This window comes from Saimiri boliviensis, chromosome 17 (genome assembly GCF_048565385.1).
Source record: "Saimiri boliviensis isolate mSaiBol1 chromosome 17, mSaiBol1.pri, whole genome shotgun sequence".
Lineage (NCBI taxonomy): Eukaryota > Metazoa > Chordata > Mammalia > Primates > Cebidae > Saimiri > Saimiri boliviensis.
In genome coordinates, this window is record NC_133465.1 from 24,204,713 (window position 1) to 24,232,236 (window position 27,524).

The 27,524-nt window shown below is 44.4% G+C and overlaps 1 protein-coding gene across 2 annotated transcripts in view; it reads right to left on the bottom strand.

Moving 5' to 3' along the window:
* The window catches only part of UBE2G1 (ubiquitin conjugating enzyme E2 G1), a 103,058-nt gene extending 76,785 nt beyond the window's left edge, over positions 1-26,273 (bottom strand). Inside the window, exon 1 of one of the 2 annotated variants that reach the window (XM_039476665.2) lies at positions 25,868-26,273. In XM_039476665.2, coding sequence (XP_039332599.1) covers positions 25,868-25,913 — 46 coding nt within the window. In that variant the 5' untranslated portion in view covers positions 25,914-26,273. The remainder of the gene's footprint in view (positions 1-25,867) is intronic. The other variant, XM_074388377.1, reaches the window with a different exon arrangement.
* Between the last annotated feature and the right edge of the window lie 1,251 nt (positions 26,274-27,524).

A 27,524-nucleotide genomic window follows, 5' to 3' on the forward strand; every position in this document is an offset into this window, starting at 1 on the left:
GAGAGCAAATAAAGAAAACAAACCAAGTAGTTTAAAATAAGAAAACTGCCGGGCGCGGTGGCTCAAGCCTGTAATCCCAGCACTTTGGGAGGCTGAGGCAGGTGGATCACGAGGTCAAGAGATCGAGACCATCCTGGTCAACGTGGTGAAACCCCGTCTCTACTAAAAATACAAAAAATTAGCTGGGCATGGTGGTGCATGCCTGTAATCACAGCTACTCAGGAGGCTGAGGCAGGAGAATTGCCTGAACCCAGGAGGCGGAGGTTGCGGTGAGCCGAGATCATGCCATTGCACTCCAGCCTGGGTAACAAGAGCGAAACTCTGTCTCAAAAAAAATAAAATAAAATAAGAAAACAAGGCCGGTCGCAGTAGCATATGCCTGTAATCCCAGCACTTTGGGAGGGAAAGGTGGGCAGATCACTTGAGGTCAGGAGTTCGAGACCAGCCTGGTCAACATAGTGAAGCCCTGTCCCTACTAAAAATAAAAAAATTAGACAGGTGTGGTGGCAGGTGCCTGTAACCCCAGCTACTCGGGAGGCAGAGGCAGAAGAATCGCTTGAACCCGGGAGGCAGAGGCTGCAGTGAGCCAAGATCGCGCCACTGCACTCCAGCCTGGGCAACAGAGCAAGACTCCATCTCAAAAAGAAACAAAACAAAACCAAAAACAGAAAGCAAACATACAGATGACAACAAAAACAAATACATTAATATTACATAAGCAAAGCAAAATATATGCTAATGTAAATGATGAAAAGCATCTCAAATTGAGTCCAAAAAGACTAACCTTGATCCAACTACATGGGTCTATAAGAGATAAACCTAAAACAGAGACTTTGAGAAGTTGAAAGTAAAAGATTAGATGAAAGTATACCTCACAAGTATAAACACCCTTTCAAAACCAGTTAAATTCAAACTGAAAGAAAATTAAAGGAGGCAGAAAAGGATCATTTTAAATACAATGATCAAGATTACAATCTATAAAGACACAATGTTATAAAACTATATACACCAAAATCTTCATAATATATAGTTATAACAAAAACTTTAAAGAAACGTTAAGAAAAACCTTTAGGCAGAAGCAGTGTAAGAGGATTACCATTTCAATCCTGAAAGATCAAATATACAAACAATAAAATGGCTGAACATATGAAAGAATGAGATCAAGTCTCTATGTAACAGTTATAAAAACTGGTCATCTATTTAGGCCATTAACACCTCAAAAATTTCAAGAAAGCAGAAGCAGTCCAAAGCACACTTAAGCTATTCCCCTTAATGCTTGACTTGACAGTTTATGTACTCTCTCTCCTTAAATTACCCCATTCAAGTAGTTGAATGGAGTAATATAAATCACAATCAAGAGATTACCTAGAAAATAACAGTTTTAAAAACTGCCCATATAAAAAGCTCTGGTATAACTGGGCCCAGTGGCTCATGCCTATAATCTCAGCACTTTGGAAGGCTGAGGCAGGTACACTGCTTGAGCTCAGGAGCTCAAGACCAGCCTGGGCAATGTGGCAAAACCCTGTCTCTACAAACAATAAAAAAACAATTAGCCGGGCATCCTGGCACATGCCTGTATTCCCAGCTACCTGAGAGGTTGAGGTGGGAGGATCCCTTGAGCCCAGGAGGTCAAGGCCTCAGTGAGTTGTGTTCATACCACTACACTCTAGTCTGGTCTGGGTAACGTGAGACCCTGTCTCAAAAAAGAAAAGAAAAAGAAAAAATCTTTGGTACACTACTAAAGCTACACTAGAGGAAGAGCCACGACGTAAATACTTTCAACTAGTCAGAATTAAATGAGCATTCAACTCAAGGTTAGAAAATAAACTTTCAAAATAAGAATAAAGGAAATTAGAGTTATTCAGTTATGAGAACAGAAGCCTGAATAATTAATTCTAAAACCTAGGAGTTATATTTTGATGGAAGGGGGAAAAACAAAACAAACTATTAGACTAAAAAAAAATTATATGAAATTAGGGACTGAAAAGGGAACAAGATAATAGAGAAGCAATCAAAATAAGGATAAAATACGTTTCCAGTAAATCTTAAGCTACTAAATTTTAAATATAGATACAACGGATGATTTTCTAGGAAAATATAAATTGTCAAAAGCATAAAACAAATAGAAAACACTCTAGTAACTTCCAAAGATTTGCATAAGTTACCCAGTTAGTTCCCCAGCCACTCCAAATACCAGTCTCCCGGACATTTTCATAGTAAAAGGTAATTTCAAAGCTAACTCTTTTATTAAACTATCGTAAGAAACAGAAAACCTTCCAAATTCATTTCCTGAGCCACCTGTGCATAGACAGCACAGAGTATACTCTAAATATTCAAATTATAATAGCAACCTTTACATTATATTTATTATATGTCAGACACTGGTCTACCTAGGCAGTACGTATACTTCAACTCATTTACTTCAAAACAATTTGATGCTCTGGAGTGAGAGTTGAAATATTTAACAACAGGTATAGAACAGACACTGACCAATCAGAAAAATGCCAGAGCTCCGCTCTGCTGTGTCACCCTCTTTGTGCCAAACATAAATTGTCCCTTCAGCAGCTAGATGACCAAGGAAGGGGTAAGTATCTTAACAGCCTGTACAGTGAGGGTGCTAGTGCCTACTGCCCAAGCACTACCCTGCCGATGAGAACTATTCATTATCTACACTTTACAGTTCAGGAAACACAGAAGAGTTAGTTAAGAGAAGAGTGTGGGCCAGGTGGAGTGGCTCACGCCTATAATTCCAGCACTTTGGGAGATCGAGGGAGGTAGATTACCTGAGGTCAGGAGTTCCAGACCAGCCTGGCCAACATGGTTAAACGCTGTCTCTACTAAAAATACAAAAAACTGGGCCGGGCACGGTGGCTCAAGCCTGTAATCCCAGCACTTTGGGAGGCCGAGGCGGGTGGATCACGAGGTCGAGAGATCGAGACCATCCTGGTCAACATGGTGAAACCCCGTCTCTACTAAAAATACAAAAAATTAGCTGGGCGTGGTGGCGCGTGCCTGTAATCCCAGCTACTCAGGAGGCTGAGGCAGGAGAATTGCCTGAACCCAGGAGGCGGAGGTTGCGGTGAGCCGAGATCGCGCCATTGCACTCCAGCCTGGGTAACGAGAGCGAAACTCCGTCTCAAAAAAAAAAAAAAAAAAAAAAATACAAAAAATTGCCGGGCACGGTGGCTCAAGCCTGTAATCCCAGCACTTTGGGAGGCCGAGGCGGGTGGATCACGAGGTCAAGAGATCGAGACCATCCTGGTCAACATGGTGAAACCCCATCACTACTAAAAATACAAAAAACAAGCTGGGCGTGGTGGCGCGTGCCTGTAATCCCAGCTACTCAGGAGGCTGAGGCAGGAGAATTGCCTGAACCCAGGAGGCAGAGGTTGCGGTGAGCCGAGATCGTGCCATTGCACTCCAGCCTGGGTAACAAGAGCGAAACTCCGTCTCAAAAAAAAAAAAAAAAAAAACCTTTTCACATTGTTTTTAACCTAATTGCCCATAATTGACAAAAATAAATTTTGAAACTAAGATGATATATAAATGGAAAACACATAAAATTATAGTGACCAACATAGTCTATCTGAACTTGGGAGATCTAAAGAACAAAACAGAATCCAGGAATGAACCAAAATTCACATTGAAATTTGATAAATAATCAATTTTATCTATCCTTCAAATCAGGAAGGAAAAAATGGACTTGTCAAAAATGATGTGTTGGTTAGGCACAGTGCTTCACACTTGTAATCCCAACACTCGGGACGCCAAGGCAGCTGTATCACTTGAGCCTAGGGGTTCAAAACCAGCCTGGGCGACATGGTAAAACCCCATCTCTACAAAAAATAAAAAAGTTAGCTAAGTACAGTGATACATGCCTACGGTCTCAGCTACTTGCGAGGCTGAGGCAGGAGGATCACTTGAATCCAGGAGGCAGAGGTTGTAATAAGCCAAGATCACACCAGTGCACTCTAGCCTGGGCAACAGAGTAAGACTCTGTCTCAAAACAAACAAACAAACAAACAAACAAAAGAGCCAGGCACAGTGGCTCACGCCTGTAATCCCAGCACTTTGGGAGGCCAAGGTGGGCAGATCACAAGGTCAAGAGATTAAGGCCATCTTGGCCAACATAGTGAAACTCCATCTCTACCAAAAATACAAAAATTAGCTGCACATGGTGGTGCACACCTGTAATCCTAGCTGCTCGGGAGGCTGAGGCAGGAGAATCATTTGAACCCAGGAGGCAGAGGTTGCAGTGAGCTGAGATCGTGCCAGTGCACCACTCCAGCCTGGCAACAAGTGAGACTCCGTCTCAAAAAAACAAACAAACAAACAAACAAAAAACCATTTTAATCTGTTCCAGAAAAAAAATGTGCATATTCATATATATAGAGAGAAAACAAAAATCATAAAATACAGAAAGAAAACATGGGAAGATGAAGTGAGGGACATTTTTATAATTTTGGCTTAGGAAAGCTCTTAAATCAGACATAACACCTAGAAGCCACGAATGAAAAGACTAAACCTTTATTATACAAAAACTTTAAACTTCATAAGACTTCAAACTTCTGGTTTAAAAGGAGAAGGGGGAATTATCCAAAAGACAAACCAATGGGAAAAGATTGGCCACTCACAGGGTTAATTCCTAGATCAGTAAAGGGAGCAGGCAAACTGATGCGGAAAATTAAACCCAACATCTGCAAAAAAAGTAAATACAAATGCCCAATGAACACATGAACCACTGTTCAACTTCACTGTTTTTAAAATGCAAATAAACTACTTATAAAATTGGAAAGAGTATCAATGTTAGCCAGAATTGGCAGATATGATCCAACAAGCAGTAGATGAAAACATCAACTGATAAAACTTTTGGAGAGCACAGTTTGGCAACACGAAAACTTACTTTTCACCCTTTTGTTTCAATTCCACTTGTAGGTATTTATTTTAAAAATACTGACACAATTACCACTTAATCTCCACACTGCTATTTTTTTTTTTTTTTAATCAGTTACATTTCCACATAGTGTAACAATTTGCTCCTCTTTTAGTTTCCTATTTGTAAGACTTTCTGAAAGATTTCTTCTTTCAGGAGTTTGAGACCAGCCTGGGCAATATAGTGAGACTTTGTCTCTACAAAAATTTAAAAATAAAAAAATGTTTAAAAAGAAGTGGCAGGATCACTTGCACCTGGGAAGTCGAGACTGCAAATGGACCATGATCATGCCACTGTATTCCCTGCCTGGGCTGTTGACAGATCAAGACCTGCCTCAAAAAAAATTAAAAAAAAAAAAGAAGACAAAACCAAATTTTCTTAAAATAACAAAATTTATTTCTTCTCTCTTTTCATTTTTTCTTTTCCTTCTTTTGATGAAGTCTCACTTCTCTCAGCCTGGGGTTGCATGTGTCACTGGAGTGCACTGCAGCCCTGGACTTGGGCTCAAGCCATCCTTCCACCTCAGCCTCCTGAGCAGCTAGGACCACAGGTGCATCTGGCTATCTTTTTTTAAAACTGTTTGTAGAGGCCGGGCGCGGTGGCTCAAGCCTGTAATCCCAGCACTTTAGGAGGCCTAGGCGGGTGGATCACGAGGTCGAGTGATCGAGACCAACCTGGTCAACATGGTGAAACCCCGTCTCTACTAAAAATACAAAAAATTAGCTGGGCATGGTGGTGCGTGCCTATAATCCCAGCTACTCAGGAGGCTGAGGCAGGAGAATTGCCTGAACCCAGGAGGCGGAGGTTGCGGTGAGCCGAGATCGCGCCATTGCACTCCAGTCTGGGTAACAAGAGCGAAACTCTGTCTCAAAAAAAAAAAAAAAAAAAAAAAAAAAAAAAAAACTGTTTGTAGAGACACAGTCTCCCCTGTGTTGCCCAGGCTGTCTCAAATTCCTGGGCTCAAGTGATCCTCCTACCTTGGCCTCCGAAAAAGTTGGGATTACAGGCATTAGCCACCATGCCCTACCTAATCAGATTTCTTTACGTCCCCTCTTTCATCCTTCGATCCTTTATCTTGCCCTAAACTGATACTGAGGTTCTTATGTTCTTAGAGAAAGTATCTACTGAATTTTCAAAACAGGAATATGCTTAAATCCAGTGAGAGTTTGAGTACCTTTTCCAAGTATGTCCTGGTTGCAACTCTCCTGTAATGTTCATTCCCACATTATCTGCATAACTTTACAACTGGTCCTAAAACTACAATTACCATATACAGGAATATGTGATTTTTTTTTTTACTACTTCTGTCCTAACCAAGACAGAAAACGAATCCCCTTTTCCATTAGACAATGTTACAGTTTTACTAAAGGAACTTTGATCCACATGACATCGTTTGGCTGTGTTCCTGACCAAAATCTGATCTCGAAATGTAATCCCCACATGTTGAGGTAGGAACCTCATGGGTTGTGATTAGATCGTGGGGGTGTTCCCCCATGCTGTTCTTGTGCTAGAGAGTGAGTTCTCACAAGATCTGACAGTTTTTTTTGTTTGTTTGTTTGTTTTTTGAGACGGAGTTTCGCCCTTGTTACCCAGGCTGGAGTGCAATGGCGCAATCTTGGCTCACCGCAACCTCCGCCTCCTGGGTTCAGGCAACTCTCCTGCCTCAGCCTCCTGAGTAGCTGAGATTACAGGCACGCGCCACCATGCCCAGCTAATTTTTTGTAGTTTTAGTAGAGATGGGGTTTCACCATGTTGACCGAGATGGTCTCGATCTCTTGACCTCGTGATCCACCCGCCTCAGCCTCCCAAAGTGCTGGGATTACAGGCTTGAGCCACCGCGCCCGGCTTGATCTGACAGTTTTATAAGGGGCTTTTCCCTACTCCACACTGCACTTCTCTCTCTTGCCACCATGTGAAGAAGGATGTTTGCTTCCCTTTCCATCATGATTTTAAGTTTCCTGAGGCCTCCCCAGCCTTGCAGAACTGTGAGTGAGTTAAACCTCTTTCTTTTATAAATTACCCAATCGCAGGTAATTCTTTATTTTTTTTGAGACGGAGTCTTGTTCTGTTGCCCAGGCTGGAGTGCAGTGGCGTGATCCTCAGCTCACTGCAACCTCTGCCTCCTGGGTTCAAGCATTTCTCCTGCCTCAGCCTCCAGAGTAGCTGAGATTACAGGCACAAGCCACCATACCTGGCTAATTTCTGTATTTTTAGTAGAGATGGGGTTTCACCACATGGGCTAGGCAGGTGTCAAACTTCTGACCTCATGATCCACCTGTCTCGGCCTCCCAAAATACTGGGATTACAGGCATGAGCCACCATGCCTGGCCTGGCCAGTTTTTTATAGTAGCACGAGAATGAATTAATACCCAACATACTATTTATTTTTAATTTTTTTCTTAAATAGACATGGGGGTCTAACAATGTTGACCAGGCTGGTCTTGAACTCCTGTTCTCAAGTGGCCCTCCCCTTTTCTGCCTCCCACACCTGGTCCCTTTAATCATATATTAATGAAAACCAAACACCTTCAAAACCATAACACAAACATAAAATTACAATGTTTTGCCAGGCATGGTAGCTCACATCTGTAATTCCAGCACTTTGGGAGGCCAAGGTGAGTAGATCACGAGCTCATGAGTTCAAGACCAGCCTGACCAATATAGTGAAACCCAGCTCTAATAAAAATACAAAATCGGCCGGGCGCGGTGGCTCAAGCCTGTAATCCCAGCACTTTGGGAGGCCGAGGCGGGTGGATCACGAGGTCGAGAGATCGAGATCATCCTGGTCAACATGATGAAACCCCGTCTCCACTAAAAATACAAAAAACTAGCTGGGCGTGGTGGCGCGTGCCTGTAATCCCAGCGACTTAGGAGGCTGAGACAGGAGAATTGCCTGAGCCCAGGAGGCAGAGGTTGCGGTGAGCCGAGATTGCGCCATTGCACTCCAGCCTGGGTAACAAGAGCGAAACTCCGTCTCAAAAAAAAAAAAAAAAAAAAAAAATTAGCCGGGTGTGGAGGTACGCACCTATAGTCTCAGCTACGCAGGATGCTGAGGTAGAAGAATCACTTGAACCTGGGAGGTGGAGATTGCAGTGAGCCGAGATCACACCACTGCACTCCAGCCTGGCAACAGAGTGAGACTCAGTCTCAAAAAAACAAACAAAATTACAATGTTTCAGCCAGGAACGGTTGGCTCACGCCTGTAATCCCAGCACTTTGGAAGGCCCAGGTGGGTGGATCACCTGAGGTCAGGACTTGGAGACCAGCCTGGCCAACATGGTGAAATCCCATCTCTACTAAAAATACAAAAAATTTGCTGGGCATGGTGGTGGGCGCCTATAATCTCAGCTACTAGGAAGGCTGAGGAAGGAGAACTGCTTGAACCCGGGAGGTAGAGGTTGTAGTGAGCCGAGATCACACCACTGCACTCCAGCCTGGGTGACAGAGCAAGACTCTAGTCTTAAAAAAAAAAAAAAAAAAAAAAAATTACAATGTTTGATTAGAACTATGAAAATCTTGTCTTTCCAGGGTGAGTTTTAAGTTGATATTCTCTGTGAGTAGTACCTTTGGTGCCCAGTGTCTTTATTTAAAAAAAAAAAAAAAAAAAAAAAAAGATGGCATAACTAGAAATTACTGACTGAGCCATCTGGCTCAAATGAAAAGCCAGCATTTTCAGAGTATCAGTTACACACTGAAAAAAACTGGTCATATAAATCGTATTGTAACTTTATAAATATTACAAACCTAACAATTTCAGTCAACACTTACTGAGTGCTATGTTCTGTAATCATCCCCAAGTATTAAACTTAATACTCACAGAAATCATGAGGTAAGTGAAAATGTTCCGTACTTTACCCCGACGTATCCTCTAACCTGAATCTCTGCCCGTTTATTTACCAGTCTGCCTTCTCTCATGTCACTCTGAATAAACTGCCCTTGCTCCTAATAAGGCTTCCAAACTGGCCAGTAATTAGACCTCACCTCATTCTCCCTACTCAGATGTCCTCGAAGACACTGCTCCAGAAATTCCTACCCTCTCCTGTGTCATCGTTCTCTACTGAAGTCAATCCCATCAGCATCAAGCACACTACCAGCAATTCTCCAAACTTTACACACACACACACACACACACACACACACACACACACACACACACGAAGCCCACAAGCCCTCCATTTACTGCACCATTTCTCAACACCTCTTTAGGGTACAATTTGAGAGCTGTCTTCATTCCGTATCTCCACTTTCTCTCCTTCCATTCACTCAGGCTCAATCCATCCAGTGCCTTTCTCAAAGTACCATTCACCTCTAGTGGTCCCTCATCAGTCCATAACTTAACCAGTCTCTTCTTTGACACATCTGATCTATTTTGCCTTGCAGCTTTCTTCATTTGGCTTACAGGCCACTGCTTTCTGGTTTACCTCTTCTCACACTCCTTCACTAGCTTCTGGTTATTTATCTGGCTTCTTAATGCCAGCGTATCCCAAGACTTAGTGCTCGGTCCTATCTACATTTACTCCCTTATTGAGCCCATCCAACCTCATGGTTTCTATGCAATCCGTATGCTAACAATTTCCCAGTTTATATCTCTAAGTCAAACCTCCTCACTGAATTTCAGATCACATATAGTAAGCTGCCTATGTGACTTCTCTACTTCAATGTCTATCAGGCAAATCAAAATCAGCATATTCAAAACTGTGCCCTGGCAATCTCTCCTCCTTGCCCTGTAGTCTTTTCCATTTCAGTGAATGTCAACTCTATCCTTTCAGGTATTCAGGGAAAAAAACATGAAGTCATTCCTGACACATTCTCTCACACACACACCACCCTCCAAAAATCATGTTCCTTCTAGGACAGGCACAGTAGCTCATAACTGTAATCCCAGCATTTTGGAGGCCAGGCTGTGTAACAAAGCAAGACCCCATTTCTACAAAAAATGTAAAAAATTAGCCAGGCACAGTGGTGCATGCCTACAGTCCCAGCTACTGGGGAAGCCGACGCTTGAGCCCAGGGGTTCGAGGCTGCAGTGAGCCATGACTATGCCACTGAACTCCTGCCAGGCAACAAACCAAGATCCTGTCTCAAAAATAGAAAATAATAAAAATAAAAGAATTCTGTTCCACCAGCAAATTCCAACAGCTCTACTTAGGAAATATACCCAAGAATTAAACCACTTATCTCCTCAGCTGCCAATACAGGTCCAAGCTAGTCTCATGTCTCATGTGACTCTCCCTGCGGTCTATATGCTCAGCATAGGAGGCCAAGAATGATCTCATTAAAATGTAAATCAGGTCATATCACTCCAGGGCTGAAAAACCTCTCATGGTTACCTCACTAAGACTAAAAGCCTAAATCCTTACCTGTAAAAACCACAGCCTTCCCTCTACACCCCTCGCTGCTCCTCTGACATCGCCAGGCCTCTCCTCCCACTGCAGCGCCTCTGTACTGTTCTTCTCTTGGCCTGGAAAGCTCTTCAAGACACCAGCTCTCCACTTTTCATCCCCTTTCCCCACTTTCTTTTCCTCCAAGGCACTTATCACTACCTAATACACCGCATTTTTAACTTAATTATCTAGTTTATCATGTCTTCCCACACTAACTGCAAACCTTTGTACCAGCAAAGCTTTTATGTCCTGTTCTTTTATGTACTGTTACACATACAAAAGTAGACACTCACGTATTTGTTAAACGTAGAATTAAAGTTGAAGATTACATTTGTTCTGCTAGTACTTTAAACTGAAGTGGCTAATATAAGGTAATTTTTACATGATCCCATGGCTTAAATGCTCTAAAATTTTATATTAATAACAAGTCTGGGACAGGCATGGTGGCTCACACCTGTAATTCCAGCACTTTGGGAGGCCAAGGCAGGGGGATCACCCTGAGGCGTAATCCCAGCTACTTGGAAGGCTGAGGCAGGAGAATTGCTTGAATCCAGGAGGCAGAGGTTGCAGTGAGCCAAGGTCATGTCACTGGACTCCAACCTGGATGAAAAGAGTGAGACTCCATCTCAAAAAAATTTTTTTAATGTCCAAGCCCTCTTTTCATATATATGAAGGCTGTTGTGGGGGGTGGGGGATGGTATTTCACTATATTCTTCTTCAAACCTTTTTTCAAGAGAAGAGGAAAAATTTATAGTAGTAGATTTCTCCTCAGTTGTAACAGATATGAACACTGGAGACTAAAGCTCTGGGAATGTTTCTGGAAAAAAACAGCAATGGCTATTAACCAAAAGCCAAAAACAGGCAAATAAAACAAATACAATGGTACTCTAACAAGTTTCTAAAACAGCACTAAGTTCTTCATTTATTGAAAGAGGAGCCAAATTCTCAATTGTAAAGCAAGTTCATAGGAGGAATAAACAGTATAACAAGAAAAGAAAAAAAGCAATAAAGAGTAACTACTTAGAACTATTCACACCAAGTGTTATACAAAGTATATACAAAGTGTTTATTCAAAATCTACAATCAAGAAGCCCAACTGGGCTGGCACCGTGGCTCACACCTATAATCCCAGCACATTGAGAGACCAAGGTGGGCAGATCACCTAAGGTCAGGAGTTCGAGACTAGGCTGACCAACATGGAAAAAACCCAGCTTCTACTAAAAATTAGCCAAGCACAGTGGCGCAGGCCTGTGATCCCAGCAACTCGGGAGGCTGATGCAGGAGAATCACTTGAACCTGGAAGGCAGAGGTTGCAGTGAACTGACACCCAAGATTGGGCCACTACACTCCAGCCTGGGCAACAAGAGTGAAACTCTGTCTCAAAAATAATAGTAATAATAAATAAATAAAGTAGCTGGGTGTGGTGGTGTACCACGTGGTGCTATAGTCCTAGCTACCTGCGAGGCTAAGACAGGAGGATCACTTGAGCCCAGCTGTTTGAGGCTGCAGTGAGCTATGACTGTGTCATCTTATCCCAGCCTGGGCTACAGAGTGAGACTCTGTCTCTAAATTTATAAAAAATAAATAAAAAATACTAGTAATGAGAGTTAAGGTATTGAAAAATATTAAATAAAACCCCCCTTCAGACATTTCCCACAATTCAAAATTCAAAAAACGTTTACATGGCCAAGAAATGAACAATCAAACTTCAAACAAACGTAATTACTGAAAATTTTAAATGAGCTTTGCAAATACATTAATTGGGAATTAAAAGTCTGATATGATGTCACATTAAGCAAGAAGCCCAGAAGGGACAAGCAGAGTGACAGCACCAAATGGGCGGCCAGAAACACAAGGAAGTCCCAGCCTCCTCTCAAGCAACTTAGTGCTCAGGATTTTTTTTCCAACTCTTAGATTAGATTCAGGGGGTTGTTTATTACTTTTTTTTTTTTTTTTTTTTTGAGGAAAAAAGGTGTCAACAAATCTTCTCTACAATGTTTAGCCAAAGGTAATCTCTAATAATCAAATCATCTTTCCCACACAAGCCTTGAGTTGATTCTAATGGCCTGAAAAGTACAAACGCTGCTCAATTTGAATTGGAAACAATACTGTTCCACTTTCACTCTATGATGAAAATGAAAAAATAATTTATTATGAAAGGAACTTTTAAAAATTCAATTCCTAGCTTATTTCCAATAACTTACAAATATTCCCCACATATTACTTTGACTGATCCCTTTAAAACTTTAAAAATCACACTTACAGTAGAGCTTCAGTAACACTACTAAAACAATTGCTATTACTTCTAGCAATCACTTATCAAGGCAAATAAACAGCCACTGAATTTACCACTGAACTTTCTTAGCTGTATTAACAAAAGATTATCTGGTACAGTACTACATTTATGGAAAAAATGTTTACAGACTTAAGACTTGTTTACTCTTCTAATAGTCACCCGCTAGACAATTCTCATCTTACAAGAGATCTCTTGTTGATCTTCAGAGCATGAAATCAGAGACAGCTTTAGTATGTAGATCCACAAGTAAAAATAGAACAGATTCCAGGGACTCAAAGTGAGAAGGCGGAGGAAGAACAACTCTTACTTAAGGAAACAACCTATAGTTCTATTCAAAATCATAAAATGGATGATTATATTTCATATAATTTGGATATAAAGTGTTGAATAATTAAAGATTGCACTTTTAGAATTCATTTTCTCTTGGGATTACTAATAGGATTCTGGCATCTGCTATTGATATTTCAACAACATAGGACTCAGATTTTCTAAATAACTTCCACTTTATAAAAATTACTAACCTTAAAATACAATCTGATTTACAAACAGTAATCTGAAGACCAATTTTAACACTCATACTTTCTACCTTCTGAAAGCCTTTTACACTAATTAAATAAACATCAAATGTTAGTGCTACTCAACAATAACCATGAATACCTCACCAAAAGTAAAAGCATAAATCCTTACCTGTAAAAACCACGAAGCCTCCGCTCCACCCCTTTGCTGCTCCTTATCCTGACTTACACCAAAATAATCCTAACTATGTATCAGATAGCTAATACACTCGGTTTCTATGGTCCTTCACAGTTGGTGAGTTACTGCAGTCTCATCTATACAGCTTACATTTTCAATAGGTCAAGAAAGAAAGAACAGAGGAAACGCTAGTAATTCATCCAAAATATATTTGCTGAGTATCTATATACACCCAGTACTGTGTTATGTGCTGGTGATATGTACCACAGGGTCAGGCACAGTGGCTCATGCCTGTAATCCGAAACCTTTGGGAGACTGAGGCGGGCAGATCACTTAAGGTAAGGAGTTCAAGATCAGCCTAGCCAACATGGTGAAACCTGGTCTCCACTAAAAATACAAAAAGTAGCCAGGCATGGTGGTGTGCACCTATAATCTCAGCTACTCCAGAGGCTGGGGCAGGAGAATTGCTTGAGCCTGGGAGGCAGAGGTTGCAGGGAGCCAAGATCATGCCACTGCACTCCAGCCCTGGGTGACAAAATGAGACTCCACCTCAAAAAAATAATAATAAATGTAGTACAGGTTGAGCATCCTTTACCTGAAATACTTGAGACCAGAAGCATTCTGGATTTCTGATTTTGGAATATTTGTATATACATAATGAGATATCCTGGAGATGTAATCCAAGTCTACCAAACACAAAATTTATGTATGTTTCATTCATAGGCACATCTTGTTTTAATACACTTCATTTATTGTGTTTTTAACAAACTGAAGGTTCATCAAGCAAGTCTATCAATGCCATTTTTCTAACATCATGTGCTCACTCGATGTTTCTGTGTCACATTTCGGTAATTCTTACAGTATTTCAATTTTTTTTTCTTTTTTCTTTTTTTTTTTTTTTGAGACAAGAGTCTCACTATGTCACCCAGGCTGGATTGCAGTGACATGATCTCAGCTCACTACAACCTCTGCCTCCCGGGTTCAGGCGATTCTCATGCCTCAGCCTCCTAAGCAGCTGAGGCTACAGGCACATGCCACCCCATCTGGTTAATTTTTGTATTTTTAGTAGGGACGGGGTTTTGCCGAGTACTTTTGTACTTTTATTAGTGATGGGGTTTTACCACGTTAGCCAAGCTGGTCTCAAACTCCTGACGTCAAGTGATCTGCCTGCCTCGGCCTCCCAAAGTGCTAGGATTACAGGCGTGAGCCACCACACCCGGCCTCGTGTTTCTACTGTAATTGTTTTGGGGTACCACAAATGGTGCCCATATGAGAAAGCAAACTTAATAAACGTGTGTGTGTGCTCTGATTACTCCACCAACCACCAGTTCCTGTCTGTCTCTCTGACTCTCAGGTCTCCCAGTTACCCCGAGACACAATATTGAAATTTGGCCAATTAATAACCCTAGAATGACCTCTAAATGTTCAAGTGGAAAGAAGAGTCACACATCTCTCACTTTAAATCAAAAGCTAAGAATGATTAAGATTAGTGAACGCCCTACCAATAAATTTTAAAAGTTAGCCAGGCGTGATGGTGTGCACCTACAGTCCCAACTACCTAGGAGGCTGAGGCAGGAGGATCACCTAAGCCCAGGAGGCAGAGGCTGCAGTGAGCTATAACCACACCACTGCATTCCAGTCTAAGCAACAGAGAGAGACCCTGTCTGTAAAGAAAAAATAATACACATTAGGACGAGGACTACTAAATTAGAATTAAATTAAATTTTAAAAAATTAAAAATAGGCCAGCCACGGTGGCTCACACCTATAATCCCAGCACTTTGGGAGGCCAAGATGGGTCAATCATGAGGTCAGGAGTTTGAGCCCAGCCTGGCCAACGTGGTAAAACCCCGTCACTACTAAAAGTACAAAAGCCAGCCAAGCATGGTCACTTGTGCCTGTAATCCTAGCTGCTCAAGAGGCAGAGGCACAAAAAAATAACCTGAACCTGGGAGGCAGAGGTTACAGTTAGCCAAGATCGTACCACTGCATTCCAGCCTGGGCAACAGAACGAGACTCCATCTCAAAAATATAAAAAATAATAATACCTGTAATCCAAGCACTTTCGAGGCCAAGGTGGGCGAATCACCTGAGGTAGGGAGTTCAAGACCAGCCTGACCAATATGATGAAACCCCGTCTTCAAAAAAGAAAAAGAATTAAAAAGAAAAAAAGAAAATGAATAAATAAATAAAAATAAATGATAATAATATTAAGGCCAGGCACGGTAGCTCACGCCTGTAATCCCAGCACTTTGGGAGGTGAGGTGAGCGGATTACTTGAGGTCAGTTTGAGACCAGCCTGGCCAACATGACAAAACCCCGTCTCTACTAAAAATACAAAAATTAGCCAGGTATGGTGGCATGTGCCTATAATCCCAGCTACTCAGGAGGCTGAGGCAAGAAAATCACTTGAGCCCAGGAGGCAGAGGTTGCCGTGAGCAGAGACGGTGCCACTGTACTCCACCCTGAGTGACAGAGCAAGACTCCATCTCAAATAAAAGTAGTATGCTATCATCAAAGAATCATTAAAAAAGAAACCGGCCAGAACACCCCCTTGTTAATTATTACTTGACCCATAAAGAAACGGTCTCAGCCGGGCATGGAGACTCACACCTGTAGTCCCAGCACTTTAGAAGGCCGAAGCAAGGGGATCACTTGAGCCCGAGAGTTTGAGACCAGCCTGGCAACATGGTAAAACCCCATCCCTACAAAAAAACTACAAAAATTATCTGGGCATGGTAGCACATGCCTGTAGTCCCAGCTATTCACAAGGTGGAGGTGTGAGGACCACCTGAGCCCAGGAAGGTTCAGGCTGCAGTGAGCCATCATCACACCACTGCACTACAGCCTGGGCAATAGTGACATCCTGTCTCAAGGGGGTCCAGGGGAAGAGTTTAAAATAAGAGAAACTGAAATGCAGGGTATATAAGAACCCTGGGCTGCATGAGGTGGTTCTCACCTGTAATCCCAGCACTTTGGGAGGCCAAGGCAGGTAGTTCACAAGGACAGGAGTTTGAGACCAGCCTGGCCAGCATGGTGAAACCCTGTCTCTACTGAAAATACAAAAAATTAGCCAGGCATGGTGGTGCATGCCTATAATCCCAGATACTCAGGAGGCTGAGGCAGGAGAATTGCTTGAACCCAGAAGGCAGAGGTTACAGTGGGCTGAGATCACGATCTATACTCCAGCCGGAGCAACAGAGCAAGACTGGGTCAAAAAAAAAAAAAAAAAAAAAAAAGAAGAATTCTGTACTATTCTCATAATTTTTCTGTACCTGAAACTCTTCTAAAAAGGTTTATGTAAAAACAAAAAGCCTATTACAGTGGTATTACTTCCCCAACAGCCATGTCACATGCCTTAGATGCTGAAGAGGGTAGCAGGTAGCACAATACCCTCATCTGTGCCACTGCAGCCCCTGCAAGAGTTAAACAGAAACCAAACTGGGTAACGACAATTCTGTTGTTCCCACTAGGCAAATACTAAGGGCAGAAGAGCAAAGGTGCCATCCTGAGGGAGAGATGTAGAAATAACCAGAGAAGACAGTGAAAATACCGTATTTCCCTGGGGGAACCGGCACAACATAGATGTTCACAGCAGTCTGAAAATAAGAAATTATTCTGAGCTTTGTCAGTGACAAGTAAAAAAAGAAAAAAGAATGAAAAGAAAAAAGAAATTAGCACAGCCTCAAGTACTAATGAGGATAATATAAACCACCCTACAAACTGCTAAACACACAAAAAAAGAGGGAAATACAATCTTCTGTTTACCTAAGGTGAAAGAGTATTAAGGAAGACCTCAGAATAACTCTCCTCTCTACATATAAATCATAAATAAATAATTTAGTCAAGCACAAGTGTCATGAACTCCTCCTCCTCAAAGACCTCCATGAACCAGACTGGAAGAAGCCAACTTTTCTTGACTTTTTCTATAATAACAATCTTAAAGCAGCTGTCTTATGGAACTTCGATTTTTCTACAGATTACAAGTTCCTGAAACACAAAACAACATCCCTAGAGCACATAAAACAGGCATCAAACTTGCTGATTTAAGAGACAGCATTAGATCTGCATAAGTAAGCTTCACTGCATACATCAAAGAACCCTCTGAAATTACACACAAAATTATGCATGTGTGCTTTTCTCAGGTGGTCTTTGAGAATCTTACTAGATTCTCAAAGGAAACTAAGAGAATCAAATATTTTAAATATTTTTTAAATATATTAAAAATAAAATATATATGTATTTTTAAATATTCAGGCATAAAATTATACATATATTTTTATACGTGTTTTTAAATATTAAAAAAAAATGCTCTGAGAAGGAATGGGCTCAAGTATTATGAGCAAATAGAACTGTTTCTGCTAGCCAGCTCCATCAGCATTTAGGAGGGTTAAAGAAATTACTGATTGGCCGGGCGCGGTGGCTCAAGCCTGTAATCCCAGCACTTTGGGAGGCCGAAGCGGGTGGATCACAAGGTCGAGAGATCGAGACCAACCTGGTCAACATGATGAAACCCCGTCTCTACTAAAAATACAAAAAATTAGCTGGGCATGGTGGCGCGTGCCTATAATCCCAGCTACTCAGGAGGCTGAGGCAGGAGAATTGCCTGAATCCAGGAGGTGGAGGTTGCGGTGAGCCGAGATCGTGCCGTTGCACTCCAGCCTGGGTAACAAGAGCGAAACTCCGTCTCAAAAAAAAAAAAAAAAGAAAGAAATTACTGATTTCTTTATTTACTTCAAATATTTGGCTAGGGCAAAGATTTGACATCATGGTTCATGTGCCTAATCCCAGGACTTCGGGAGGCCAAGGTGGGAGGATTGCTTGAACCCAGTAGCTCAAGACCAGCCTGGGCAACATGGCAAACCCTGTCTCTACCAAATAAAAAATGCAAAAATGTGCTCAGCACAGTGATCCATGCCTGTGGTCCCAGCTACTCAGGAGGCTAAGGTGGGAGGATCAATTGGGTCTAGGAGACGGAGGCAGAAGCGGGCCATGATCACATCACTGCACCCCAGCCTGGGTGACAAAAGAAGGCTATGTATCAAAAGGAAAAATAATCTGGGCAGGGTGGCTCACACCTATAATCCCAGCACTTTTAAGAGGCCAAGGCGGGCAGATTGCCTGAAGTCGGGAATTGGAGACCAGCCTGACCAAAAATGGAGAAACCTGTCTCCACTAAAAATACAATATTAGCCAGGCATGGTGGCACACGCCTGCAATCCCAGCTACTTGGGAGTACTGAGGCAGGAGAATTGCTTGAACACGGGAGGTGGAGGTTGAGGTGTGCCAAGATGGTACCATTGCACGCCAGCCTGGGCAACAAGAGCAAAACTCCATCTCAAAAAAAAAAAAAAAAAAAAAAGGAAAAATTAGCCAGGTGTGATGGTATATGCCTATATAGTCCCAGCTACGGGGAAGGAGGTAGGAGAACTGCTTGCGCCTAGGAGGTGGAGGCTGCAGTGGGCCTTGATGGTGCCACTGCACTCCAGTCTGAGCAACAGAGCAAGACTCTGTCTCAAAACAAGACAAAGATTTGCTGTGAGAACAAAATGTGACCACATATGTAAAGTCCTCCCATCATGAAGAGATGTGACAGGCACTCAATGATAAAAGTTTCCTTACTACCTTTCCTCCCCATGTTAAATAAGTTTACGTATCTGTGAAGTGAATAGGCTTACGTCTTTTATAATTTTTTTAGAATTATAATTTGCTGCAATACTTTGAGAGCTGCGTTCAGACTATTTTTTTTTTTTTTTTTTTTTTTTTTGAGATGGAGTCTCACTCTGTTGCCCAGGCTGGACAGCAATGGTACAATCTCTTCTCACTGCAGTCTCCACCTCCTGGGTTCAAGCGATTCTCCTGCCTCAGCTTCCTGGGACTACAGGCATGTGCCACCATGACCAGCTAATTTTTGTATTTTTAGTAGAGATGGGGTTTCACCATGCTGGCCATGGCTAGTCTCTAACTCCTGACCTCAGGTGATCCACCTGCTTCAGTCTCCCAAAGTGTTGGGATTACAGGAATGAAGGCATGAGCCACTGCGCCTGGCCTGCCAGACTATTTTCTTAGAAATTCATTTACTACTGGGCTGGACGTGATGGCTCACGCCTGTAACCCCAGCATTTTGGGAGGCCAAGGCGGGTGGATCATGAGGTCAGGATCATGAGGCGGGTGGATCATGAGGTCAGCCTGACCAACATGGTGAAACCCCGTCTTAAAAAAAAAAAAAAATTAAAACCAAAAATATTTCCACTTACAAAAATTAACTTGTTGCAAATCTTTTAGAACGTGACTTCATAAAAAGAGGTATACATCTCTACAACAACCACAATACAGTACAGTATTTTTCCAGAAATTTCTCTGAGGGCCAGAATCTATCAATGGAGCAGCACTGATAAAAACTTCTGATTTATTCAAAGCAGCCGAATAGTATCTTGCACTAAGGGGAAAAGTTTAGAATGTTACATTTTAACATTTAAATATCTTATTTCCTGGAACTACTTTTTTTTTTTTTTTTTTTTTGAGACAGAATTTTGCTCTGTCTCCAGGCTAGAGCACAGTGGGGTGATCTCGGCTCACTGCAACCTCCACCTCCCAGGTTCAAGCAATTCTCCTGCCTCAGCCTCCCCAGTAGCTGAGATGACCGGCGTGCACCATGATGCTCGGCTAATTTTGTAATTTTTAATAGAGATGGGTGTTTCACCATGCTGACCAGGCTGGTCTCAAACTCCTGACCTCAGATGATCCGCCTACCTCAGCCTCCCAAAGTGCTGGGATTACAGGCGTGAGCTACCTTGCCTGGCTACATTTTATTCTTTATCATTTATCTGTTTATACCAGTAATTCAGGTTCACTACCAAAATTTGCAAAATGTTTGCTTTTTCTGATTTGGACTTTTCTGTATCTGAAATGTTATTAGCCATATAAGACTGCACTATGTTTACCTTGCCACAGTGATTCCTTAAGCCCACACTTCCTTATCTGAAAAGTTACTTCCTATAAACCAGTGAAAGATGACATTAGATATACTCTTCGAGGTCATCTAAATTCTAACAAAATTTAAATTCTAAAAAAAGTTGTCAATAATTAAGAAATGTCAAAGTATGTATCCTAAATTAAACTGACCTCATTAAAAGAGTGCTTAATTAATACTTTACTTGCTTGAAGCAAGGGAATGCCCGAATTACAGTTTATCATAACTTAGCATACCCTCCTGCCAACAAAAAAATTCCACTTAAGTACCCAAGGACAAAAGAGGCAAGGATTTCAACTCATCCTGACACTAACAGTGCAATCAAACATTCTCACCTGAGAAAAGGAAGTCAAGGCCGGGCATGGTGGTTCACACGTGTAATCCCAGCACTTTGGGAGGCTGAGGCAGGCGGATCACCGGAGGTCAGGAGTTTAAGACCAGCCTGGCCAACATGGTGAAACCCCGTCTCAAAAAAAAAAAAAAACAAAAGAAGGAGGTCAAAAGGCAACAAGATAATGATAGTCACTGGATTATCAGATTTCATACCCTAGATTCACTCTATTAAATAATGATCATTGCACCTAATTTCGAAACTATATGTGGAAGTATCAGAAAATACTATATGTATTAACAAACTATATAATAAAACTGACCAGTTGCAGTGGCTCACGCCTGTAATCCCAGCACTTTGGGAGGCCAAGGTGGGCGGATCACCTCAGGTACGGAGTTTGAGACCAGCCTGGTCAACATGGTAAAACTCTGTCTCTACCAAAAATACAAAAGTTAGCCAGGTGTGGTGGCCTGTGCCTGTAATCCCAGCTACTCAGGAGGCTGAGGCAGGAGAATCGCTTGAACCTGGGAGGCAGAGGTTGCGGTAAGCCAACATCACTGCACTCCAGCCTGGGCAACAGAGCGAGACTGTCTCCAAAAAGAAAGACATACATGTGTCAGTGATGGGCTCCTCCATGAAAAGAACTTGTGGTCATGGTGAATAGACTACATATGGTGTTTTGTACTCTTGACATTTTTAACCAATGCTTATAATACCTTTTCAAAAGATAAAAATTTTTTAAAGTATCTCTTGTGCTGAGGGATTTCTTAGTGTTTAACATAAGGCACTGAAAATCTGAATTGCCACCGATGAATTTGCAAAGGAGTTAAGTCATAGTCTAATAATATCCACAAAGAAATACACAACCTATCTGATTTCATGAATCTGTTTGGTGTCTTTATGTGCTTAACAATTAGTCATAATGGTCTTCTCTGAAACATTTTAACCCAGTGATCTTCAACCTGGATGATTTTGTCCCTCAGGAGACATTTGGCAATAGACACTTGTGGGTGTCACAATTGAGGGGGTATACTACTGGCACCTAGTGGGTAAAGGCCAGGAATGCTGCTAAACATTCCATAATGCACAGTACAGGCCCTACAATACTCAACCCAAAATGTCAGTAGCGCCAAGACTGAGAAACTCCACAACCCAGGGAATCATTTCGTTTAATTCTGAAAGTAACCAGGTTCTTCATTAAGTTATCAACAAAACATACCCAATATATTCTCCCAAGTAATTAATTTAAATCCTTAAGGACTGATGGACTAAGAGTGCAATAAATGTAGCTGTTGTTGGCCATTGTCCTTTGAAGTTTTTGGAGATTTTATACAAAAATTAGCCTGGCATGCGGCACATACCCGTAATCTCAGCTTCTAGTGGGGAGAGGAGCACGGGGATTCGCTTGAACCTGGGAGGTGGAGGTCACAGTGAGCCAAGATCGTGCCACCATGCTTCCACTTAGGTGAAAGGCAGTGGCTCACACCTGCAATCATAGCACTTTAGAAGGCCAAGGTGGGTGGATCACCTCAAGTTAGGAGTTTGACACCAGCCTGACCAACATGGTGAAATCTCATCTCTACTAAAAATGGGCATGGCAGGAGCCACATGTAATCCAAGCTACTCAGAGGCTGAGGCAGGAGAATTGCTTGAACCCGATGGGGGACGTTGCCATGAGCTGAGATCTCACCACTGCACTCCAGCCTAGGTGACAAATTAAAACTCTGTCTCAAAAATAAAACAAAATAAAACAAAACAAGGCTTTTATTTCACTGTGTGTAGTTATCAAATTTTTCCAATAAACTTGATATTTTAACACATCAATTAAAATGCATTTGCCTTGGCCTACTACTTTGTACATTTTGAGCATGTTAACATGCTCCAAAATTTTAAGAAAATATTAAAAATGGGCTGGGCATGGTGGCTCACACCTGTAATCCCAGCACTTTGGGAGGCCAAGGCGGGTGGATCACCTGAGGTCAGGAGTTCGAAAGCTGCCTGGCCAACATGGTGAAACCCCATCTTCACTAAAAAAATGCAGTAGCCGGTGTGGTGGCAAGCACCTGTAATTCCAGCTGCTTGGAAGGCTGAGGCAGGAGAATCACTTGAACCTGGGAGGCAGAGGTTGCACTGAGCCAGGATCGTGCCACTGCACTCCAGCCTGGGCGACAATAGTGAAATTCCTGTCTCAAAAAAAAAATAACAATTGCATTGTTTCTGATCAAGAAGGCAGGAAAACTTAAATCTACAGCTAAGTAACTTCCCAGTGAGGCCTGAAAAATTACCAATTAAATTGTTCTCTCCTCTATCTTAAAGTATATTTTAGTGTGTCCCATCAGAAAGTCAATCATTAAGAAAGCACTTTGGGGGCCAGGCGCGGTGGCTCACGCCTGTAATCCCAGCACTTTGGGAGGCCGAGGCGGGTGGATCACAAGGTCAAGAGATCGAGACCATTCTGGTCAACATGGTGAAAACCCGTCTCTACTAAAAATACAAAAATTAGCCGGGCGCGGTGGCTCAAGCCTGTAATCCCAGCACTTTGGGAGGCTGAGGCGGGTGGATCACGAGGTCGAGAGATCGAGACCATCCTGGTCAACATGGTGAAACCCCGTCTCTACCAAAGATACAAAAAATTAGCTGGGCATGGTGGCACGTGCCTGTAATCCCAGCTACTCAGGAGGCTGAGGCAGGAGAATTGCCTGAGCCCAGGAGGCGGAGGTTGCGGTGAGCCGAGATCGCGCCACTGCACTCTAGCCTGGGTAACAAGAGCGAAACTCCGTCTCAAAAAAAAAAAAAAAAAAAAAAATTAGCTGGGCATGGTGGCGCGAGTCTGTAATCCCAGCTACTCGGGAGACTGAGGCAGGAGAATTGCCTGAACCCAGGAGGCGGAGGTTGTGGTGAGCCGAGGTCGCGCCATTGCACTCCAGCCTGGGTAATAAGAGCGAAACTCTGTCTCAAAAAAAAAAGATAGCACTTTGGGATGTTTTATTAATATTTGCTATATATACTGTCAAAAAATAAAAAAATAAGAGTCCAAAATGGAACCAAGTGATCATTAAAATCTGTAGCTGGTTCACAAACGGGTAGGAAATTGGATTGACACACTGCTACTGCTGACACTGTTATACCTTATTTTACTTTCTTAGCAATGCATAACTCCTTTTACATTTTTAAAATGTTTATCTTCGATTATGTAAGAATTCAGTACTGTTTTAATACCTAGCACTTGAATGCTTTTAACAGTTCACTGATTAAAAAATTATTAGGGAAATCTTAAATCCATCCTCCAGACAAAAAAAAAAACTATAAAGGTGTTTATAAATGTTAAGATGTGGTTGGGCGCGATGGCTCATGCCTGTAACCCCAGCACTTTGGGAGGCCAAGGCAGGCGGATCATGAGGTCAGGAGTTCGAGATCAGCCTGGTCAGCAAGGTGAAACCCTGTCTCTACTAAAGATACAAAAATTGAGCAAGGCGTGATGGCGCACTGCCTGTAATCTCAGCTAATCAGGAGGCTGAGGCAGGAGAATCACTTGAACCCAGGAGGCAAAGGCTGCAGTGAGCAAAGGTTGCACCACTGCACTCTAGAAACAAGATGCAATAGTTCTCTTACTGCTTTTTGTTGTTGTTGTTGTTAACAGTCTGGCTCTGTTGCCCAGGCTGGAATGCAATGGCACAATCTCGGCTCACTGCAACCTATGCCTCCCAGGTTCAAGCAATTCTCCTGCCTCAGCCTCCCAAGTAGCTGGAATTACAGGTGCCTTCCACTAATCCCAGCTAACTTTTTGTATTTTTAGTAGTGACAGGGGTTTCGCCATGTTGGCCAGGCTGGTCTTGAACTCTTGTCCTCCAGGTGATCCACCTGCCTCAGCCTCCCAAAGTGTTAGGATTAAGGCGTACCACCACGCCCAGCCGCATTCCTTTTCCAGTACATTATTTGTGATGGATAGGCTGTCCTATCTCCATTCACTCCAAGTAACTCCCCCTGAGCATCTAGAACTTTAATACTTGTCCAAACCTACTTGCTCATGGTCTAATAATAAACCATATTATACAATCCGTAAGAGCCCCTGACAACCTTTTTCTTGAGATGCCATAAAGGTGATTTAAGGAACACCTCAAACTCTCAGTAAATGTATTTCAAAGACAGATTTCATCATTCCAGTCTTTGGCGTCTGCTAAGGGTTAGAGGCTGCTGGATGTAGAGTGGGGACGGGGAAGATCCCTTGAACTGAGAATGACACACGCCGGGCGTTGTACAGCAGGGGTAACTGCTGGTTCATTTCTCTTTAAATCTGGCAGCACGTGGGGCGGCATTGTGAAGCCACCAACCCGCCTCCCCCTTCCACTCCGCACACGTACGTCTCCAGTGCGCATGCTCTGCGCACACAGTCCTAGCAGAGTAGGAGCCAACCCCCTAAAAAGTCAACCTGGAAGCCGCAAACGGCCTGAGGCCGGGACAATGGGGGAGGGGGGCCACAGGCTCCTCGGGGAGGCAGACCCGGCCGCCGCCCCGGACCAGAGCCTGCGGGCGCAGCTCCAGAGGCTGCGGGCCCGCGCGGGAGCCGGAATCGCGGCGAGCACAAAGCCCGGAGCCGGCCAGCGAGCGGCTGTCCCCACGGCCCGCTCCTACCCTCCCCCAGCCCGCGGCGCAGCCGGAGCCCGTGCCAGGCGGAGGCAGGCGAGGCGACGTCCCGCACCCCGCCAGGGTCTCGGGCACCCGCGCGCTCGCGTGGAGGCCGCGGAGGCCGGCGCTTTTGTTACCGGCCCCAACTCCGCGGACCCAGCGCCGCCCGGGGAGAAGTTTTGCGCGCCTCGCCTATCCCGCCAGGGCCGGTCCCTTCCGCCCGCCCTCGCCCCCCGCGTTTCAGACACCGAGCCTGCGACTCCCAGCCGCGCCGGGCCCGGACGCTCCGCCCGGCCGCAAACGTCCGGCGGCCCCGGCCGCACCTGAGCCCGGGACCCGCCCCTCCAGGCTGGCGGCCCCGGCCGGGACACCCGCACTCAGCCCCTCCCCCGCAACGTCCTACCCAACGGTGGGGGAGGGGGCCGCCTCCTCTCGACCCCCGGGGCCGGAGCTGGGTCGCATCCCCGCCCCCAGTGCCCTCCGAGCGCCAGGCGAGAACAAGCGGGCCCGGCCGGGACCGGAGCCTCGAGTCCCCACCCTCGGCCGCCGGCCCGGCAGGAGGAGAGGAGGGTCCGGGCAGCGGCTGTCCGCGATCGCGGCCGGGCCCGGCGCCCCGCCGCCCGCCTGCTCACCTGCCAGCTGTCTTCGCAGTAGCAGTGCCGACTGCAGCTCCGTCATCCTCCCGCCGAGGGCCCGGGCTGGCGCCGGGGCTTCCGAAGGGCTGGGGACAGGATCTGGGGGCGGCTAGAGCGGGGTGTGCTGAGGAACCCGGGCCCCGGGACCCGAGCGCCGGAGCCGAAGGAGGCCGGGCTGAGGCGGCGGGAGCGACGCCTCGCTGCTGGTGCGAGTCCTCTCCCTTCAGCTCTTCTCGCAGCGACTCACGCCCGGAAGGGGAGGGTGCCCGGGCTGCCGCGGCGCGCACTGGGACTTCGCTCGTCCGCTTCCCTCCTTCAACCCGCCCGTCGGCCCCACCGGTGCCTTCCCCCGCCACTGCCTCACTGCGCGCAGGGCCGCTCGGCGCAGGCGCGCTCAGACTGCCGACTTGGGAAGCCTCCAGCTCGCTAGGCCGACCCCGCGGCCTCCCGCCCCGCCCCCGGCGGCGGAACCCCGCCCCCTGGGCGCATTCGGCCCGGCTGCCGCCATTTTGGGAAGGTCGACGCCCGGCTGCCAGCCCAAGTCGCTGACGCCATGACAAAGAGGTCGCGGAGGGTCAAGATACACCCTCTGGATAGAAGCTGTGGATACGGGAGCGAAGGGGCCGAAAGGAGTGGTAGATACCGAGTCGTTGGCGAGCGCCCAAAAGCCATCTAACACTGCCACATGCTGTGCGAATTAGGCATTGTTAGAAAGCCGAAGTTAGTACTGGTGTACCGCATTTTAACCGAACACCAAAATAGAGGCATTATATGCTGATAATTCTTTTTATATGAAGAGTGCACAAAAAGATTCCTTTTTTTTTTTTTTTTGTAGACGGAGTCTCGCTTTGTCACTCAGACTGGAGTGCAGTGGCGCGATCTCGGCTCACTGCAACCTTTGCTTCCCGGGTTCAAGTGATTCTCCTGCCTCAACCTCCCAAGTAGCCGTGATTACAGGCACGCCCCACCACAACCGGCAAATTTTCGTATTTTTTAGTAGAGATGGAGTTTTACCATCTTGGCCAGGCTGAACTCAAACTGCTGGCCTCAAGTGATCCTCCCGCCTCAGCCTCCTAAAGTAATGGGATTACAGGCGTGAGCCATCGTGTCTGGCCCTGTTATTATTGAACCACCGCGACCAGTCCTGTTGTTGTTATTATTTTATGGACAGCATCTCTCTCTGTCGCCCAGGCTGGAGCGCAGTGATCATAGCTCACTGCAGCTTGGAACTTCTGGGTTTAAAGGATCCTCCCATCTAAGTCTCTTTAGTATCTGGGACTACAGGTACACACCACCATACCCTGCTATTTATTTTTATTTTTTTTTTTTTTTTTTATTTTTGAGACGGAGTTTCGCTCTTGTTACCCAGCCTGGAGTGCAATGGCGCGATCTCAGCTCAGCGCGATCTCAGCTCAGCGCGATCTCAGCTCACCGCGATCTCAGCTCAGCGCGATCTCAGCTCACCGCAACCTCCGCCTCCTGGGTTCAAGCAATTCTGCCTCAGCCTCCCGAGCTGAGATTACAGGCAGGCGCCACCACGCCCAGCTAATTTTTGTATTTTTAGTAGAGACGGGGTTTCACCATGTTGACCAGGATGGTCTCGATCTCTTGACCTCATGATCCACCTGCCTCGGCCTCCCAAAGTGCTGGGATT